The sequence below is a fragment of the Terrapene carolina genome, unplaced genomic scaffold (genome assembly GCF_002925995.2).
Source record: "Terrapene carolina triunguis isolate 2854851 unplaced genomic scaffold, T_m_triunguis-2.0 Scaffold67, whole genome shotgun sequence".
NCBI classification, from domain to species: domain Eukaryota; kingdom Metazoa; phylum Chordata; order Testudines; family Emydidae; genus Terrapene; species Terrapene triunguis.
The window spans coordinates 4,927,001-4,945,614 of record NW_020664418.1 but is presented as its reverse complement, the minus strand read 5'-3'; the positions used below and the strand labels follow the sequence as shown (position 1 = coordinate 4,945,614).

At 50.8% G+C, this 18,614-nt stretch overlaps 1 protein-coding gene across 1 annotated transcript in view; it reads left to right on the top strand.

Moving 5' to 3' along the window:
* The window catches only part of CCDC33 (coiled-coil domain containing 33), a 230,733-nt gene that overhangs the window by 67,562 nt on the left and 144,557 nt on the right, over positions 1–18,614 (top strand). Inside the window, exons 8-10 of the mRNA XM_026648566.1 lie at positions 7,554–7,683; positions 12,397–12,530; positions 14,333–14,404. Coding sequence (XP_026504351.1) covers positions 7,554–7,683; positions 12,397–12,530; positions 14,333–14,404 — 336 coding nt within the window. The remainder of the gene's footprint in view (positions 1–7,553; positions 7,684–12,396; positions 12,531–14,332; positions 14,405–18,614) is intronic.

Here is an 18,614-nt window from a genome sequence, read left to right as displayed (position 1 = left end):
TGCTCACAGCGTCAGCACAAAGTTTTGGATTGGACAGCCCTGAAATTATTCCAGCTGTTCTTGTGAGACCCTTTTGCCCGCAAATGGTTGTGATCTCATAAGATCAGTGGCTGTTTATGAGGTCTCCACTGTCTTGACCCTTGGTAGATTCAGATCTGATCAAGCTCTACAGGAACAAATTGGGATCTAGGGATTTGAAAGTGACTTCCCTGAAATTCAGTCAGATGAGGATTCATGGTTCTAGTTTTGATCCAGATCTGGTTAAAAAAAGCAGCAGCAAATATTAAACTAGGTGCAATATGCTTCGCCTGGGAGTCTGTAGCAAGCCAGAGGTGCTGGTGCTGTTTGTATTTTAGGCACCAACAGTCCTGCACTGTACCAGACACCAAAGCATCGCCCCTGCTCCACGGAGGTAACAGGCATATGGAAAATGGACAACACACCCTTAGGGACAAGCAACTTGAGTTCTCTACTAATAGGCTACAGCCATACATCCCAGAACATGCCGGCTGGGTGCTAGGCTGCAGTAGCAAGCTACAACCATACAGCCCAAAGAACAGGCAGATTGAATTCTCTATTAACAAGAGACAGCCATGCACCCCAGGAACACACTGACTGAGTGTTGGGCTGCAGGAGCCATCTGTCCCCAGGAACAGGAAGACTGAGTGCTTTGCTAACAAGTCCTTCTGCCCCATGGCCTCCCACCTTAGAGATCATGAAAGGGGAGAAGTTCACAAGGGTAGTGAGCCTGTGCTCACTATGGGTAACAGTTGCACTCTGTGGGGTGTGTAATGAACTTGGCAGGCCTAATGGCTAATTATTAGCTGGCTCCTTTCCTTTCTGGCTTCAGTGCAAGTGTGTTGTGGGGTTTCAGTATCCCCAAATGTATACATTTTAGGGACACTGAGTGGTTCCTAGATGGCTGTGTTGCTCAAGATCATGTGGCTAACCAGTGGCAGAGGTGGGAATAGAACCCAGGGGTCTTGATTCCCATTATATTCTAGCCTCTAAAGAACACTGTCTCCATGGTTCTGGGCCACAGGACAGAACTGCTGTGCATATGGCATGTGTTGCATCCATTTTCCCCCAAACTCTTTGCTTCCATCCTGCAGTGAATTGCCCCAGTGCAGCTCTCTCTGGCTCAAGGACCAGGCAAAGCCCTGGAGATTCTCCAAGCCCTGCATTGATTGCTCCATTTTCGCAATGGGACAGTACTCAGGTACTCCACAAACTCCCAGCTTGCCTGCACGTGCCTCTTCTAACAGCACCCCAGGAGGTATCTCTTCCCCAGCTCCCTACACTCCCAGGGAGGTATTTCCAGCAGCACCTGCTGGGACCACGGGGTCATAGGGGCAAACCAGGCTAGGGGAGAAGCCACTGGGATTTCAGAGCTCCTCCCATCCAGGCTCCCAACTGGTGAATTCTTTGCTGCTCTGAGGCACCTGCTCCCTTTGACATGCAAACAAGCTAATCCTCAGTGGCTTGCTTCTCTCCCCACTGAACTCTGGCAGTGTTACTGGGATAGAGAGCCCACAGAACTTAACCCCTTCACCTCCATCTGAGCTTGCAATATGAATCCAGCTGGAGGGGCAAGAGGATTCTCTCCTCCCCCCTTCCCCCAGCAGGAGCAATCCCACATATCCTCCCAATCCTTTGAAGCATGCTGCATCCATTAATGTGGCTTATCCCCTTACGCCAGCATGGCATGTTGGAAGCACAGGGGTCCGTCTAGCCATAGCACATTGCTTGGGGGACTGGAATAGATTTGATTTTCCCCTGGGAGAGATGGAAAAATCCCAAAGCATCATCAACGAATGTTGATTTCTGGTTTAACGATGGGAGAGTGGGGGTGTTCTTATTGGTTCTGCTCTTTAGTACTGAGAAGATAGAGGAATCTGACAAGAAATATCTAGATGCATATTCCTGAGAGAGAGAAAGATGGAGAGAGAGACATAGCCGGAGTTGAAGCCTTGAGGAAAACAATTTCAAACAACCTGGGTTTCTTTAAATAAAGCAGAGAGCTGTGAACACAGTATGGAGGGAGAGGGAAGCAAGATCGATTGAAGCAAACACAGGCTTATTTCACTTGCCCTGAAGAAACATGGCTGGTAAAGTCTGCTTCTCAGAAACGGGGGGGAAGTGCTGGGGATCTGGGCAGGAGAGAGCAGGCTGTGGTCTGACCCACCACTGGTGTCAGCTGGCATCCTTCTGCTGGAGGCAGTGGAGCTCAGCTGATGAGGAGGTGGCCCCAAGTCCTGTTTCCATGAGCGTCACTTTCCCATCCCACATTGCTAAAGCATGGCTGATGATGGGCCTTAAGATTCCAGCATGCTGAACCAAATTCATCCCTGGAGCTGCGATGGGTAGAGATGCACTGGGGATGGATGTGCCCTACTGTTTGTGTGTGAGGGAAGGAGGCCATAGCTCCTCACTCCGTTCCCACAGATCTGCCCTGGCACTCCCTGGCACCCAAGCATCATCCAGGAAGAATATCCATTCATATACCCTTCCCCTGTTGTGATCCCAGTGCACAAAGCCTCATATGCCTCTCCAAAACCCTCTGTGCCAAAAGCCCCTTACTAGAGTGTGTGCGTGTGCGCTCATCCATCCCACCCCACACACAGAGCCACCCGGTGCCCTCAAAGGTCTGTGGAGGAGGAGCATGCTAAACACAGTAGAGCTGATATGAACCATCAGAGAGTCCTCCTTTCCCCCACCCCATGGCAAGGGTGGGCCCAGGCCTGTTGCAGAGGAGGGATCTGTAGTGGGTTGGATCACAGAAACCCCCTTGGGAGCTGCCACCTGATGTGCCAAGACTACTTCTGCCCCTGCTTTCTCTGCCAGCTCGGGACCCCAGCACCGTGTCTTGCTGAGCCAGACATGCCTGTCTGCTCCAACACAGACCCAGGGTCTGAATTTCTTGCCCCAAAGCTGCAGATTTAACTGAAAGCAGCTTACAGAAGTGTTCTTGTCTTTAACACTCAGATGCCCAACTCCCAATAGGGTCTAAAACCCAAATAAATCCATTTTAGCCTGCATAAAGCTTATAGAGGATAAACTCATAAATTGTTCACCCTCTATAACACTGATAGAGAGATATGCACAGCTGTTTGCCCCCGCAGGTATTAATACATAATCTGGGTTAATTAATAAGTAAAAAGTGATTTTATTAAATACAGAAAGTAGGATTTAAGTGGTTCCAAGTAGTGACAGACAGAACAAAGTGAATTACCAAGTAAAATAAAACACACCAGTCTATGTCTAATTCAACTAAATACAGATAAAATCCTCACCAGTTCCAGAATGCTTCCTTTTACAGACTAATCTCCTTTTAGTCTGGGTCCAGCAATCACTCACACCCCTTGGAGTCACTGTACTTTGTTCCAGTTTCTTTCAGGTATCTTTGGGGGTGGAGAGGCTCTCTCTTTAGCCAGCTGAAGACAAAATGGAGGGGTCTCCCATGGGCTTAAATAGACTTTCTCTTGTGGGTGGAGACCCTCTCCTCTCTCCTATGCAAAGTCCAGCTCCAAGATGGAGTTCTGGAGTCACCTGGGCAAGTCACATGTCCATGCGTGACTCACAGTTTTTACAGGCAGAAGCCATTGCCCACATGGTATCTTGAATGTAGCTAGGAAGACTTCTTATGTGGATTGGAGCATTCCAAGATGCATTGTTCCTTAAGTGCTTCCTGATTGGGCACTTAACTTTGCGAATTCCTTTCTCCAGGAACTGACCAAATGCTCTACTAAGGTTATTTAGAAATCAAGCCAGTACACGGCCAATATTCATAACTTTGAGTACAAAAATGATACATGCATACAAATAGGATTAATAGATTCAGTAGATCATAACCTTTAGAGAGATATGTTACATGGCATATGTAGCATACAACACATTCTAGTTATGTTATATATATATACACATACATAAGCATATCTCCATAAAGCCTTTTGGGAGGTACCGACTGTCACAGGATCTGGCTGGGCTCTCAGAGGGGGGAGAACTGGGAACCCGGAAGCAGGGCACACTCAGAGTCCTGTGTCCCACTTGGGCTGTCTGGGGAGGCTTCAAGCCATGGTAGAAAGTGAGGGCTTTACTCCACTGTGGAACATTGACCCTCATAGGCCTCTGTGCCAAAGTGGAATTTTCTGTAATCTTTTAAAGATGCCTATGTGTGCCTCAGTTTCCCACTGTACTTTGCCCAGAGGGGGGGAGGGAGGGAAGGTTTAAGTCTGCTCTTGGGGCAGATCAGGAGATATGAGATGTGTGTGCCACCATGCTGTCTGGGGTGGAATGAATGGGTCATTAAGGAACCAGCTGGCTCTGAATCATGTCCAAATAAAGACAGCAGGAAATCCCCAGGGGCCAGGACATTGACACCTGGCAGTCAACCGCCAAAAGGAAGGAAGTCCCCCTCCACCTCCACCTCTCAGCAGGGAAGCAGAGCCAAGGCCCCAGCTGGAGACCAAAGAGAAAGGTGAGGTTGGATGGTGAGGTTAAGGGTGGCTCTGTGAAAAGACACAGGCTTCTCACCTTGGACTGAGAAGGAGCCAGAGACAGAGCCTGACATGAAGTGCATAGCAGTTTGGCTGACTGGTTGCTGTGGCTTGGCCAGACAGGCTATGTCTTGAGCTTTATATCTCTGTGCTAACCGAAGGACTTTCAGATTCAGCAGCCTGGTGACCTAGGATTGCCAACTTTCTACTCGTACAAAACTGAACACCCTTGCCCCGTCCCTGCCCCACCCCTCCTCTGAGGCCCCGCCCCCACTCACTCCATCCCCCCGTCCCTCTGTTGCTTGATCTCCTCACCATCACTCACTCGCTCATTTTCACCTGGCTGGCTCAGGGGGTTGGGGTGCAGGAGGGGGTGAGGGCTCCGGGGTGGGGCCAGAAATGAGGAGTTCAGGATGCGTGAGGGGGCTCCGGGCTGAGACAGTGGGTTGGGATGCAGGAGGGAGTGAGGGCTCCGGCTGGGGGTGCGGGCTCTTGGGTGGGGCCAGGGATGAGGGGTTTGGGGTGCAGAAGGGGACTCTGGGCTGGGGGGTGGAGCCAAGGGGTTCAGAATTTGGGAGGGGGCTCTGGGCTAAGGCAGGGGGTTGGGGTGTGGGAGAGGGTACAGGCTCTGGGCTGGGGGTGCAGGTTCAGGGGTGGGGCCAGAAATGATGGGTTCAGGGTGGGGGAGGGGGCTCCGGGCTGGGACAGGAGTGCAGGGAAGTGACGGATCTGGCTGGGGTGCAGGGTCTGGGGTGGGGCCATGAATGAGGGGTTTGGGGTGCGGGAGGGGGCTCCAGGCTGGGGAATGGGGCCAAGGGATTCGGAGTGCGTGAGGAGGCTGCAGGTTGAGGCAGGGGGTTGGGGTGCAGGGGGTTGAGGGCTCTGGCTGGGCGTGCAAGACCTGGGGTGGGGCCGGGGATGAGGGGTTTGGGGTTCAGGAGGGGGCTCTAGGTTTTGGGGGGCAGGGGTTTGGGGCTCAGGGTTGGGGTGCAGGATTACCTCGGGCGGCTCCCAGTCAGCAACACAGTGGGGCTAAGGCAGGCTGGCTAGTCCCTACGTGTCCTCACTCCATGCTGTGCCCCGGAAGCAGCCAGTAGGTTCGGCTCCTAGTTGCGGGGGGGGGGGGGGGCAGGAGCCTCCGTGCGCTGCTCTCACCCACAGGCACCTCTCCCCTAGCCCCCATTGGCTGCAGTTTCTGGCCAATGGGAGTGCAGAGCCAGTTATCGGGGCGAGGACAGCAGCGCGGAGCCCCATGCCCCCTCCCTCCCCGCCTAGGAGCCAGACCTGCTGGCAACTTCCGGGGCACAGCGCAGTGCCAGGACAGGTAGGGACTAGCCTGCCTTAGACCCACAGCACTGCCAACCGGACTTTTAATGGCCTGGTCGGTGGTGCTGACCAGAGCCATGTTGACCTGAACTTGATGGGTTAGTTTTTATGGCTCGCCACTGATCGCATCCGACCAGAAGATTTATAGGTTCTTGTCCAATTCAGACTACAGAGTTCAAGAACTCAGAGAGTTCTATATCAGGAGAGGACTCTCAGGATGCTTGGCAAGAACACGTACACTGAGGACAATACCAAATTGATAAAATCTTTATTGACATTAACATAAAAATAAGGAATGCAATGAAACTTATAACTGCAAAACAGTAAAAGAATTCCAAAACTCCTGGTGGTAACATTTCTATTATAAGTACCTTAACCTAACATACTCACACCCTTCCTTGGGAGCCTGGTAATAGAAGGTAAAGGACCAGCCTCACTCCTGGCATGCCCGATTACGCGATGGTGCTGGCTTCCCCAATGGTTAGGAATGTTGAGTAGTTATACTATACTGCACAAGCTGAGCTGATAGCGTGATAGAAGACAGAACAGAGTATAGGAGAACTGGAAAAAGCACTCCAAGAAACCGAAGCTTCAGGAGTTAGAAGAGTAAGAACTTAAGAGAGTTTAAGAGCTTAGAATATAGAACATAGCAGACCCTAAGAGCTAAAAAAGCTCAAGAGCACTCTCTTACAAGGTATTTTATAGGATCCTGACCTATGTAATTCAGGCCCAACCTACTATACCCAAATCTTATTTCCGTACCCTAAGAAATGTATGGGTACCCTTCTCCTATAGGTTAGGGGATTATGACACTTACTTTCTAAATATATTAATAAGGATTATCTCACTCCAAAACTGTCAACCTAGGCTCTCTTGATGACCTCGATTTGTGGTGTACCCTACGGTTACCAACTGGTTATAGATGCCGGATAAACCTGTGATGTGATGTGGATAGTTCCTCCCTTTGGTTCCCCAAAGTTCAGGGACCATTCTTATCTGTGCCAAAGGTTCCCAGTTTTTATGCTGACATATTTATAACTAATTCTACTTTTTGCTATATAGCAGATCTTACCGGATCTTACAGGCCAGTAGGCTTCTTCCATTTCAGCATTTCAGCAAAACGTATTATTAGGAAACACATGCTTCAACACATTCTAAATTCCAAGGAATTAGTACTGATAAAATATAAGAATAAAATGGATTAATTTCAGAAAAAGAAACATATTAATTAATACTGCTGGCTGGATTAGTAGGATATAATAGCTAGCAAAATAATCCTATGGGCTACAGCCACCAGGGTCCCTTTTTGACCGGGCGTTCTGGTCAAAAACTGGACACCTGGCAACCCTAGATTCATAGATTGTTCCCTGGTTTTGAAATGGCCACCTGCTGTCGCTGCAAATAGTCACCGTGGGCATAGCGTCCTGAAGGGGCACAGTACAAGCCTCCCGCAGGAGTCTGCTTGGCTGGATTCGCTGCAGGGAGCCCTGGGGAGACACAGGGATCACTGATGCCTGAAGGCCCAGTCTTGACAGCTTCTAATCTGTGTGCTCTGTGGAATGCCCTTTAGTCAATCAATAAAGGCCTCTTGTCCCATGGATTTACTGCACACTCTGCATTGTCAAAGGAGAGACAGGAATTCCCCCACCCACACACCCTCCAGTGCTCCCTAAATAAGGTGTTTCTCTCTGTATATTTTGACACTGTCGTCTTTTTGCCCCCATATCTAAGGTCACCCAACCTGGTGGACCCCCAGAGAAACCAACCTGGAACTCCTCCTTCCTCTTCCAAGGCAGGGATGGGGCCACCCTCTTCTCAGATGATACCAGCCTGGTGATCGAATACTATCCGTACAAAACAAGTGAGTTCCTCTCTCTGGGATTCGACCAGCTTTGGATCATTCCACTGGTGCAAAGGACATAGGCAGATCTAGGCACAACTATTGATTCACTCTGGTTTGTTGGGCACCAAAGATATTCATACATATCTAGGCTGGAAAGCTAAACAGAAGTGCGAGGCCACAGGAAGTGCTCTGGATTTAGTGTGGCTCTGTGTGTGAGACAGAAGAGTTCCTGGGGAATTCTAGGGGTCTGGGTTTTGCTCCCACCCAATTCCCATCTGGAGTTCCCCCAGGAGCGCAAGTAACAGCAGGTACTGGCACAGCACTCACTCACCTGTCACAACAAAGCCATGGTCTCCCAGGCCACTCCAAAGATTGTTCCATTCCAGCAGGCAGCAATTTGCAGTGGTCCAAGCTGGATTTCAAAGCTATCATCAGGCTGCTTTCGATCCCATGGGATAGCATCTCAGGGCTGTAGTGCTGCAGATTTATGGGGTCTCATGGGACAGGTCTCAGTGTGATAGTGCTGGGTTTGGAGGGGTCTCAGCACAGTACTGCTGTGTTTAGGAGATCACAGCGTGGTAGTGCTGGGTATTGTGGGGTCTCAGCATGGTAGTGCTCAGTTTCGGGGGGTCTCAGCGCAGTAATGCTGGGCTTGGTGGGGGTTCAGCGAGGTAGTGCTGGGCTTTGGGGGGTCTCAGCGACTTAGAACTGGGTTGTGATAAATGAAGGGGGGTGAGGGTAGCTCCCTTTTATGGACACCCAGCCAGCCAATAGCTATAAAATCCCTCTTAGTAGCTGTTCTCTACTTGCTCTACTTGCAAAGTGTTAAAAAGTCTCTCTGCTATGCATATGTAAAAGGAAGTGAGAGGGAAGAGCCAATGGGAAGGCTAGAACTTTTTAAAATTGAAACAAGACTCCCTTTTGTCTGTCTGTTGTTGTTCTCCTGGGGAGAGGCGGACAGGGCAGCAGCCATGCTGTAAGAAGCTTGGGCCAGGTATGAAAAGATCATCAGAATCATACCTAGAAACTACTCATTTAAAACCCCAGATATGTAAGTAGATCAGGAATGTCTAGGAAGACGCGATTAGGTTTATTCCTTTTATTTCATTATTGCTTGTGGATTCCTCTGTGCTAACCCCAGGTGCTTTTGTTTTTCTTGTAAACTTTAAGCGGGTCTTCAAGAAAGCTATCCTTGTAGTTACTCTTTTTTAAATCTAGCAATAGCCTGAGTTTCCAGATGTATTTTCTTTTCTTTTTTAATACAATTTACCTTTTTTAAGAACAGGATTGGATATCTGTCTCTTAAGAGGTTTGTGCACATTGTTTAATTAGCTGGTGGCAACAGCTGATTTCCTTTTTTTTCTTTCTTAGCTCTTCCCCGGAGGGGGGAGTGAAAGGGCTTGAGGGTACCCCACAGGAAGGAATTCCCAAGTGCGCCTTCCTGGGCTCTCAAAGGGGTTCTGCATTTGGGTGGTGGCAGCATTTACCAATCCAAGGTCAGAGAAAAGCAGTAACCTTGGGAGTTTAATACAAGCCTGGAGTGGCCAGTATTAATTTTTATAATCCTTGCAGGCCCTCACCTTCTGCACTCGAAGTGCCAAAGTGAGGAATCAGCCTTGACATGGGTTTTAGGGGTCTGAGGGCTGTAGTGCTGGGTTTTGGGTGGTCTCAGCAATGTAGTGCTGGGTTTTCGGCAGTTCCAGTGCAGCAGTGCTGGGTTTTGGGGGGTCTTGGCATGGTAGGGCTGGATTTTGGGGGGTCTCAGCACAGTAGTGCTGGGTTTTCAGTGTTCTCAGTGTGATAATACTGGGTTTTGGGGGGGTCTCAGCATGGTACTGCTGGGTTTTGGGGGTCTCAGCGAAATAGTGGTGGTTTTCAGGTATCTAAGTGTTGTAGTGCTGGGCTTTTGGGGGGGTCTAAGCGAGGTAGTGCTGGATTTTGTGGAGTCTCAACACAGTAGTGCTTGGTTTTGGGGGTCTCAGGGCTGTGGTGCTGGGTTTTGGGGGGTCACAGTGTGGTAGTGCTGTGTTTTGGGGGGTCTCAGAGAGGTAGTGCTGGGTATGAGGGTCTAGGCATGGTAGTGCTGGAATTTGCGGGGCTCTCAGCACAATACTGCTGGGTTTCGGGAGTCTCAGCATGATAGTGCTGAGTTCTGGGAGTCTCAGTAAGGTAGTGCTGGGTTTTGGGGGGGTCTTAGCGACTTAGTGCTAGGTTTTGGGGGTCTGAGGGCTGCAGTGCTGGGTTTTGGGGTCTCAGCGTGGTAGTGCTGGGTTTTGGGGTCTCAGTGACATAGTGCTGGGTTTTGAGAGTCTCAGCAAGGTAGTGTTGGGTTTTGGGGGTCTGGGAGCTGTAGTGTTTGGTTTTGGGAGTCTCAGGGCAGTAGGGCAAGGTTTTGGGGAGTCGACAATGTAGTACTGGGGGATCTCGGGGCTGTAGTGGTGGGTTTTGGGGGGGTCTCAGTGAGGTAGTGCTGGGTTTTCAGCGGTCGCAGTGCAGCAGTGCTAGGTTTGAGGGGGGGTCTTGGCATGGGAGTGCTGGATTTTGGGGTGAGGTCTCAGTGTGGTAGTCCTGGGTTTTGGGGCATCTCAGTGACAGTACTGCATTTTGGGGGGGGTCTGAAAGATCTAGTGTTGGGTTTTGTGGGCCTCAGGACTGTAGTGCTGGGATGTCTCAGCAACATAGTGCTGGGCTTTGTGGGGTCTGAGCAAAGTAGTGTTGGGTCTTGCAGGGGTCTTAGCGACTTAGTTCTGGGTTTTGGGCATCTGAAGGCTGTAGTTCTGGGTTTTTGAGGTTTCAGGGCTGTAGTGCTGGGTTTTGGGGGGTCTCAGCATGGTAATACTGGATTTTGGGGGGGGTCTCAGCACGATACTGCTGGTTTTCGGGAGTTTCAGTGAGCTAGTTGTGGCCTCTAGGGGTCTCAGTGTGGTAGTGCTGGGTTTTCAGGGATCTCAGCGACTTAATACTTGGGTTGGTGGGGGGGTCTCCACATGGTACTGCTGGGTTTCAGATGTCTCAGGGCTGTAGTGCTGGGTTTTGGGGGAGGGGGTCTCAGCGACTTAGTGCTTTGTTTAGGGGGGTCTGAGGACTGTAGTGCCTGGTTTTGTGGGGTCTCAGTGACATAGTGCTGGGCTTTTTGGGGTCTCGGTGTGGTAGTGCTGGATTTAGGGGGGTGTCAGTGAGGTAGTGCAGAGTTTGGGCGGGGGGGGGGGTGTCTCAGCATCTTAGTTCATAGAATCATAGAATATCAGGGTTGGAAGAGACCTCAGGAGGTTATTTAGTCCAACCCCCTGCCCAAAGCAGGCCCAATCCCCAGACAGATTTTTGCCCCAGATCCCTAAATGGCCCCCTCACGGATTGAACTCACAACCCTGGGTTTAGCAGGCCAATGCTCAAACCACTGAGCTATCCCTCCCCCCAGTTCTGGGGTTTGGGGGTCTGAAGGCTGTAGTGCTGGGTTTTGTGGTGTCTCAGCGATTTAGTAATTTGTTTAGGGGGGCCTAAGGGCTGTAGTGCTGGGCTTTGGTGGTCTCAGGATGGTAGTGCTGGGTTTTGGGGAGTCTCAGGGACATAGTGCTGGGTTTTGGAGGGTCTCAGAGACATAGTGCTCAGTTTTGTGCAGTCTCAGCAACATGGTGCTGGGTTTTGTGGGGTCTCAGCATGGTAGTGCTGGATTTTGGGTGATCTCAGCGAGCTAGTGGTGGGTTTGAGGGGTCTCAGTGTGGTAGTGCTGGTGTTAGGGAGTCTAAGCGAGGTAGTGCTGGGTTTTGGGGGACTCAGGGCTATAATTCTGGGTTGGGGGGTCTCAGCAGGGTAGTGCTGGGTTTTGTGGGGTCTCAGCAATCTAGTGCTGGGTTTTGTGGGGTCTCGGCGTGATAGTGCTGGACATTGGGGATCTCAGTGTGGTAGTGCGGGGTTTTGGGGGATCTTAGCAAGGTAGTGCTAGGTTTTGGTGGGGTCTCAGCGACATAGCGCTGGGTTTGGAGGGTCTGAGGGCTTTAGTGCTGGATTATGGCGGTCTCAGGGCTTTAGTGCTGGGTTTGGGGGGTCTCAGCAAGGTGGTGCTGGACATTGAGGGGTCTCAGTGGGTTTTGGGGGGGTCTCGATGTGGTAGTGCTTGGCTATGGGGGTCTCAGGGCATTAGTGGTGGGCTTTGTCAGGTCTTGGCACGGTAATGCTGGGTTTTGGGGGGGTCTCAGCAAGCTAATGGTGTGTTTTGGGGTCTCAGTGTTGTACTGTTGGGTTAGGGGCATCTAAGTGCGGTAGTGTTGGGTTTTGGAGGTCTCAGGGCTGTAGTGCTGGGCTTTGGGATCTCAGGGCTGTAGTGCTGGGTTTTGGGAGTCTCAGTGCAGGACTGCTCGGGTTTTCTGGTTTTGGGGGTTCAGAGCAGTAGTGCCGGGCTTTGGAAGTCTCAGCATGGTAGTGCTGGGTTTGAGGGGTCTCAGCATGATACTGATGAGTTTGGGGGGTCTCAGCACAGTAGTGCTGTGTGTTGGGGCATCTCAGGGAGTTAATGCTGGCTTTGGGCTGATCTTAGCATGGTAGTGCTGGGTTTTGGGAGTCTCAGGGCTGGGTCTTGAGGGGCCTCAGCACAATAGTGTTGGGTTTCTGGGGTCTCAGCATGGTAGTGCTGGGTTTTCCTGGCTCTTAGGGCTGTAGTACTGCCAGGTTCACGGCAGGGAATAGTCCTTTTTTCTCTTTATAAAGTGTATTTGATGTGATTCCTTTCCCCAGTGTCAGAAACAGAAGCTGAGAACAAGCCAAAGCCTTTGGGTTACTCTGTGTTGCCCCTAACCAACCGTGTGTATCGGAGTCTTGTGGCAGAGAGCAACCGGAGTGGGGTTCGTGTAGATGATGTTCCAATCCAGGTAACTGCTCTGGGTCCTGCTGAGGGCAGATCGAACACTGATTCCTTGTGTCCTGCTGGAAGAGTTCCTTGTGTAAGAATGAGTCATGTACCACCCACCTTGCTGTCTGATCCCATCCTGGTTTGGCCTGGGTAGCTGAAAGAACTTAGAATGAACAGAGCCAGCCAGGAGGAGATCTCATGCAAGAGTGAGGCACGGGGTAGAGGTGCTTTGTATGGTGGGAAGAGGTGTTTGCCAGACGAAGAGAAGAGGAAGGGCGGGGGGACTTTCTCATGGTGTGTTAATGGGGGGATAATATGATAAGCAGTACAATGAGGGCCAGGGGGAGTTCACTCAGACAGAGGCAACCAGCAGAAGTCCTGGGTTCTCATCCAGGGAACAGCTCTTGTGGAGCAGGAGAAAGAGGAGGAATTGCTCTATGTGGAGTGCAGTGGGAGAACATCTGCATTTGTTCTCATCACAGTGCATGGAGTCTCACAGGATTGTCTCTAGGCTTCCAGAGAGGATGAAAGGTCATTGCTTCCTCCTCTACCCACAGGAGTGTTTCACTTGTCACTGCTGCCAGTTTGTCTGGCATCTGCTCGGCCTGATCTGGGAACAGTACTGGGTGAGCATGGTGTCTGGGGACAAAGCCAGGTTCTTTCAGTTACATTCATCCCCAGCAGGGACTGGCGAACCAGAGCCAGTCCCAACCAAGGCTCCCCAGATTGATCCAACCAACTAAATTCCTGCTTGGTCAACATATTCCTGAAGTTATTTTTCATGTTTTAGGCTGACCCCGGTAACTGCAGGGCAACTAATCTGTTACCTTCACTCAGGAACAGGGGTGGCTCCAGGCACCAGCGCACCAAGCGCGTGCCTGGGGTGGCAAGCCGCGGGGGGCGGCCTGCCGGTCGCCGTGAGGGCGGCAGTCAGGCTGCCTTCGGCGGCATGCCTGCAGGAGGTCCGCCGGTCCCGCGGTTTAGGCGGCAATTTGGCGGCAGGTACGCCGAAGGCGTGGGACCGGCAGACCTCCTACAGGCATGCCACCGAAGGCTGCCTGACTGCCGTGCTTGGGGCGGCAAAATACATAGACCCGCCCCTGCTCAGGAAGGCTGACTTCAGCCTGCATTGACCCTGGAGCATTTATGAGGGTGTTAACCCACCAACATGTGGTACCTGCTGCGTGCTCACGGGCCCTGGCCAGCTAGGAGAAGCTATCATACTTGTCTCCTGTAACTTAACCCCATGTTAAATAATTTCTAGGCCAAGTTCTAAAAGGTGCTGAGCACCCACAATTCCCACTCATTTTGTGGGAGCTATGGCTGCTCAGCCTCTCTCTGGATTTGGACCCTACATGGGGAGTGTATAGCTGCTGGCACAGGGTTCTCTCTGGGTGTGGGTAGTACCTGGGAGCAGGCAATGATGCACAGACCTCACCCGCCATCTTTAGAAACAGGACCATAGAGCTGAATGCTGGGGGGTTGACTTCTGATGTGTCATTCATTCCAGCTTATTAACTGCTTCACTGCTGGCTCTTCACTCCTGCATGCCTGTAGCCATATCCTGCCGATGGCCTGTTGGAATCCCTTTGGAGTGTCATGGCAGCCCTGGCACACCTGGTAGCCCCAATCTCCTGGCATGTTAAGCTGCAGCAGGGAAGCAAGCAAATTCCTTGCTGGCTGCTGTCCATAACAGACTGGCACCAGCCAGTCAAAGCTATTACAGGCTATGGGTTGCCATCTGACACTCTGATGTTCTCAGGAGCTGATGTTCTCATGTGGATTTTATTGACCTTGTCCTTCCTTATGTTGTTTCCCCAGGGCACTAATCTGAGAACCACATCTGGTGCTGTTCCAACCGTTCAACTCTGCATGCAGCTGATCGGCTCAGAGGTGAGGCAAGTGGGAAGGAACAGATTAACTTTAGAGACAAGGGGCCACCTCAGTCAATGGGGCTATGTGGGTGAGATTTAGTCCATGGATGTGAAAGGGGAATTCCCCTTTCCCATCACGGGGAAAGAAGAGTAGGATATTTTTACTTTAGATAGGACGCAGATCTGTACCTGCATCCAAACCCCCCTGAAAAAAAGGGAATTTTGGGCCTGGATCCAAAGGCGAATCACTGGGGTTTGCTATTCCGGCTAGGCAGCACCCGAGTGTTGGCATGCCCTACAGTTCACTCCAATGCCCTCCAAGGTTCCCACACAGATCCTCTGCCAGCTGAATGCCCATCCATCCCCTGCCCCAGTACCACTCTGGAGGAGGCTGCCCCATCCCTTGGCAGGCATGGGCGAGGAGGACAGGAGGTCAGTCATGCAGATTCCATGCCAGTGAAGCTGGCACTGAATGACATGAATAGAAACAAACTGAAGGTGTCCAGGCTGCTGCCATCCTGAGAGCAGGTTACATCCAGAGGCCACTGTGAGACTTTTGGGGTTCCCCAAGGTGTCTGGGGTGAGTCACTACCACCTGCTTACAGGGTAAGAGAGCTGATGTTCATCAGAACATCCTAGGGGAAAAAATGATCCCAACTCTGCCAGCTGCTGGCAGCACAAGCACTCCACTCTGGGCTCCATGATCCTTGCATGCTCCACCTTTGGACACTCTAGTGCCCAGTCCCTTCTCTTCTGGATACCCACAATATACATCAATCTGCTGCTTCCGGGCCAGCAGTGCACCCCAGTTCACCAGCCTCCCCTCACTCAACACACTTTAGCGCAAAGCACTTGGTCACGTGTAAAGTAGAAACTAAATATAAGTTAATTTAACAGAGCTTAAGAAAAAGTTCCAAAATAGATGGAAGTACAAGGATTGGAATCACCAGTTTACAGAGAAAAGAAAAACATAAAACGCAATCTCGAGTCTATTCTAACTAACAAGTTCTTTTTCAGTCTAATAAGGAATTTCTCCTGCAATGGCATGGGCAGCAAGTATCACAGGCCAGGGGAGGCTAAGCCTCCCCAAACAGCCAGGAGTGGCCCTGCCCACGCTCTTTTCCAAGATCTTCCTGCTTCCCACTGTTCCCTCATGGCCCCAGCCCAGGCTGCTCCTCTTCCCCAAAATGGGAAGGGGCTGCGGCTAAGGGGGACCAGCCTTTGTTCTGGGATTCGGGGTGACTGAGGCCACCCGCCCAGTGCTCCAGGGCTGGGGATTCCCGCCCAGCATTCCAGGACTGGTGGCACTGGGGACGCCTGCCCAGCACTCCCAGACTGAGGGCACTCAGGCCACCCACCCGGCGCTCCAGGGCTGGGGGCACTGGGGCAGCCCGCCCGGCGCTCCAGGGCTGGGGGTGCTGGGGCCAGCCGGGGTGGCCTAGGGCTAGAGATTCTAGGGTGGAGCAGCCCAGCCAGGGCAGCCTGGGACTGGGGAGCCGGCGGCTGTGGGGGAGGGGCTGGGGTTAGCCTCCCCGAACGGACAGTTCACGTGCCGCCCATGCCCGATGGTCAGTCCTTACAGCACTAGTCCAGCCCAGACAGCTGGGATCTACCTTTCATGAGACACTCCCACTGGCAGAGTGTCACCTCTGTAATGGATAACATCTTGTGCCCTCTCTTCTTCTCTTAGTCTCTGACGTTTTGTGTCTTTCCATAATCAGGATGTTCCATAATCAGGGTGTTCAGCCTAGAGGGTCCCATCGTCAGAGGCTTTTCGTTGGGTTCCTTTGTCTTTGTCAATGCTCATGTGGTCCAAGCAGGAAATACAGGGCTGGGCTAGGTCAAAAGATGTTGATTGTTTTCACTCTTAATTGAGTTAGCTCTGAGACCCATCCACCTCAGGTGATCTGCTTCATCTCCAACAGTTTTGGAACATCATATTCTGCATTTTGCAGAGCTCTGAAAACATTTCCCATATAAATGTCTCACAATAACCAAGATGATCAGCCAGTTCTTATGTTTCCTTGCCAAAATCTAGGGCATCCCACCTGTACCCTATAGTAGGGAGAGAGCCTGAAGCATAAGCCCTTGTATCAGAAGCCCGGTATGAGGCAGGACCTGCTCACAGAATCTGGCAAGAACAGGGCTGATATTGCAGAAATACACATTCCTAAGAAGTACAAAGCACAGAGTACTCATGCAAACACATCCCAATATCAAGTGGTACCAGAACATCCCAATATCAAGGATGATACAAAAACATTCCCCAAGGATAACAGGAACACGCTAACCCCTCCTAAAAGACAAAGTCAGGATGACAGTACATAATAAAGATGTTTTAATCAAATCAACATGTACAAGGTGATGGGTGATAACTAACCACATCAGGGAGCAGTAATTAAGTATGTCAGAGGCAGTACGTAACATGTTTGTATCAGGGTATAAAGATGTATCTCGGAGGGAGTATTTTTGTCCAGCCAAGGGGGGAATGGAAAGTCCTGCCATTCACTGAGCTGTGTCTATTGTCATGGGCATACATGTCTTAGTATCCTCGTAGAGTCTGCCAGGTGCTATATACTGTGCTCTGTCGACAATAAACCTGGCCTGGTGCCTTTGTACCTTAACAAATCTTGTGGTCATTGGGTGGTTCGCTCGAGGTCTGCTGTGCCAGCTGTCTGCACACAGAGAACACACACATGCAGCCAAACATCTAACCACACACTCTACCGAGGGCTCAAGGCTTGACCTGGTCAATTTAGGCACTCCCACCCTTTTCCTTCTGAGGGCTTGTGGGTAAGGCACCTACCCTTTCCCATGGGGCTCAGAGCTCTACAGGTCTGCAGGATCTTTTCCCAGTGAAAAAGCCTTACACAGCTGTTCTCTAAACATCTATTCTGGCATATGTATTCTGTGCAACATGCACAGAATACATATGCCAAGCAAATATATTATGCTCACTACTCCCAATACACAGACAAACTTCACCCGATGGCCAGTCAGAATCCACGTGTCTGGAGGTGCCCGCCAATGCTTCTGCACATCACGGTTGTGGAGAGAGGTCAGAGTTCTAGCAGCTTGATATTGAACTGAAGTCCAGACATAGCTCCCATTATATAGGTAAAACTAACTACTTCCATTAACTCTATTAAACCCATCACATTATTCGATACCCCTAGGTAACAAAATTTAACCAATCATGCACTGGCACCTATGTTTGCTCCTCCCTGCTCAAGTCTTTTTTATATTTTCTCTCTCATGCTCAAATTGTAACATATTTATGACTTAGTTTGTTTGTGCAGATGACCATCATAAATTCGCTGGTCAGAGCTTATTTTATCTATTTTACCATTTATTGGGTCTTTCTGTATCCTCCCAGTGCCTGGATATCTCTACTTTACAACCTTTGGTATTATAACTCTTGTTAGGGGCATTCCTGTGGTGGGGTGCCCACGGCAGTGGAGCAATTTTATTTAATTTCAGTGGTGAAATCCCTGAGTCCCACCCAAGGCTAGTCAAGGCTAGTTTAGTATGGGGGTGAGTTAAGTCCCGGGCCTACACTTAGCTTTCAGCGAGAACATCCCCACCCCTTTGGTGAAGCTGGTCAAACATAGGTATAATAGGATTGCCTGTGCGTGTCTGGGCATGCCTGTGTCACATACACTTGGGGACTACAGATGCAGGGTTATATAGACTTATAAAGCGTGTGCCCTTCTCCACTCCCCTCCTGTCTCCCAGAACTCGTAAAGGAACCATGCTAGTATAACACAGGCAGGGAGATCCGACAGGCCTGGCTTAAGGAAGGGGCTGAAGCAGAGGCTTAGTCCATTGTGCTCTACAACAAAAGGGGCCAAAGGGGAGGATCTGGGAAGAGAGAATGTAAAGTAAATCCCAGGCATGACCTTTGAACATGGCTTCTGTGATGGGAAATAACATGGGCCATACCAGGGCAGAGGGGATTTGCAGTCCCCCATGGGGGGCCCACTATAGGGTGCAGCCTCTTTCCCCTGCCCCCATGTGGCTGGCTAGTAGGGTTGCCACCCATTTGGGTTTTACCAAGACAGTTCATTTTTTGGCATCTGTGTCTGGATGCCATTTGCCAGGTGCCCAGTTTTCGACTGGAAAGTCCAGTCAAAAAGGTGACCTGGCAGTAGGGTTGCCAACTCTCCCAGTTTCACCAGGAGTCTCCCGGAATCTGGCTCTATGTCCCAGAGGCTACTGAAACCAAACCG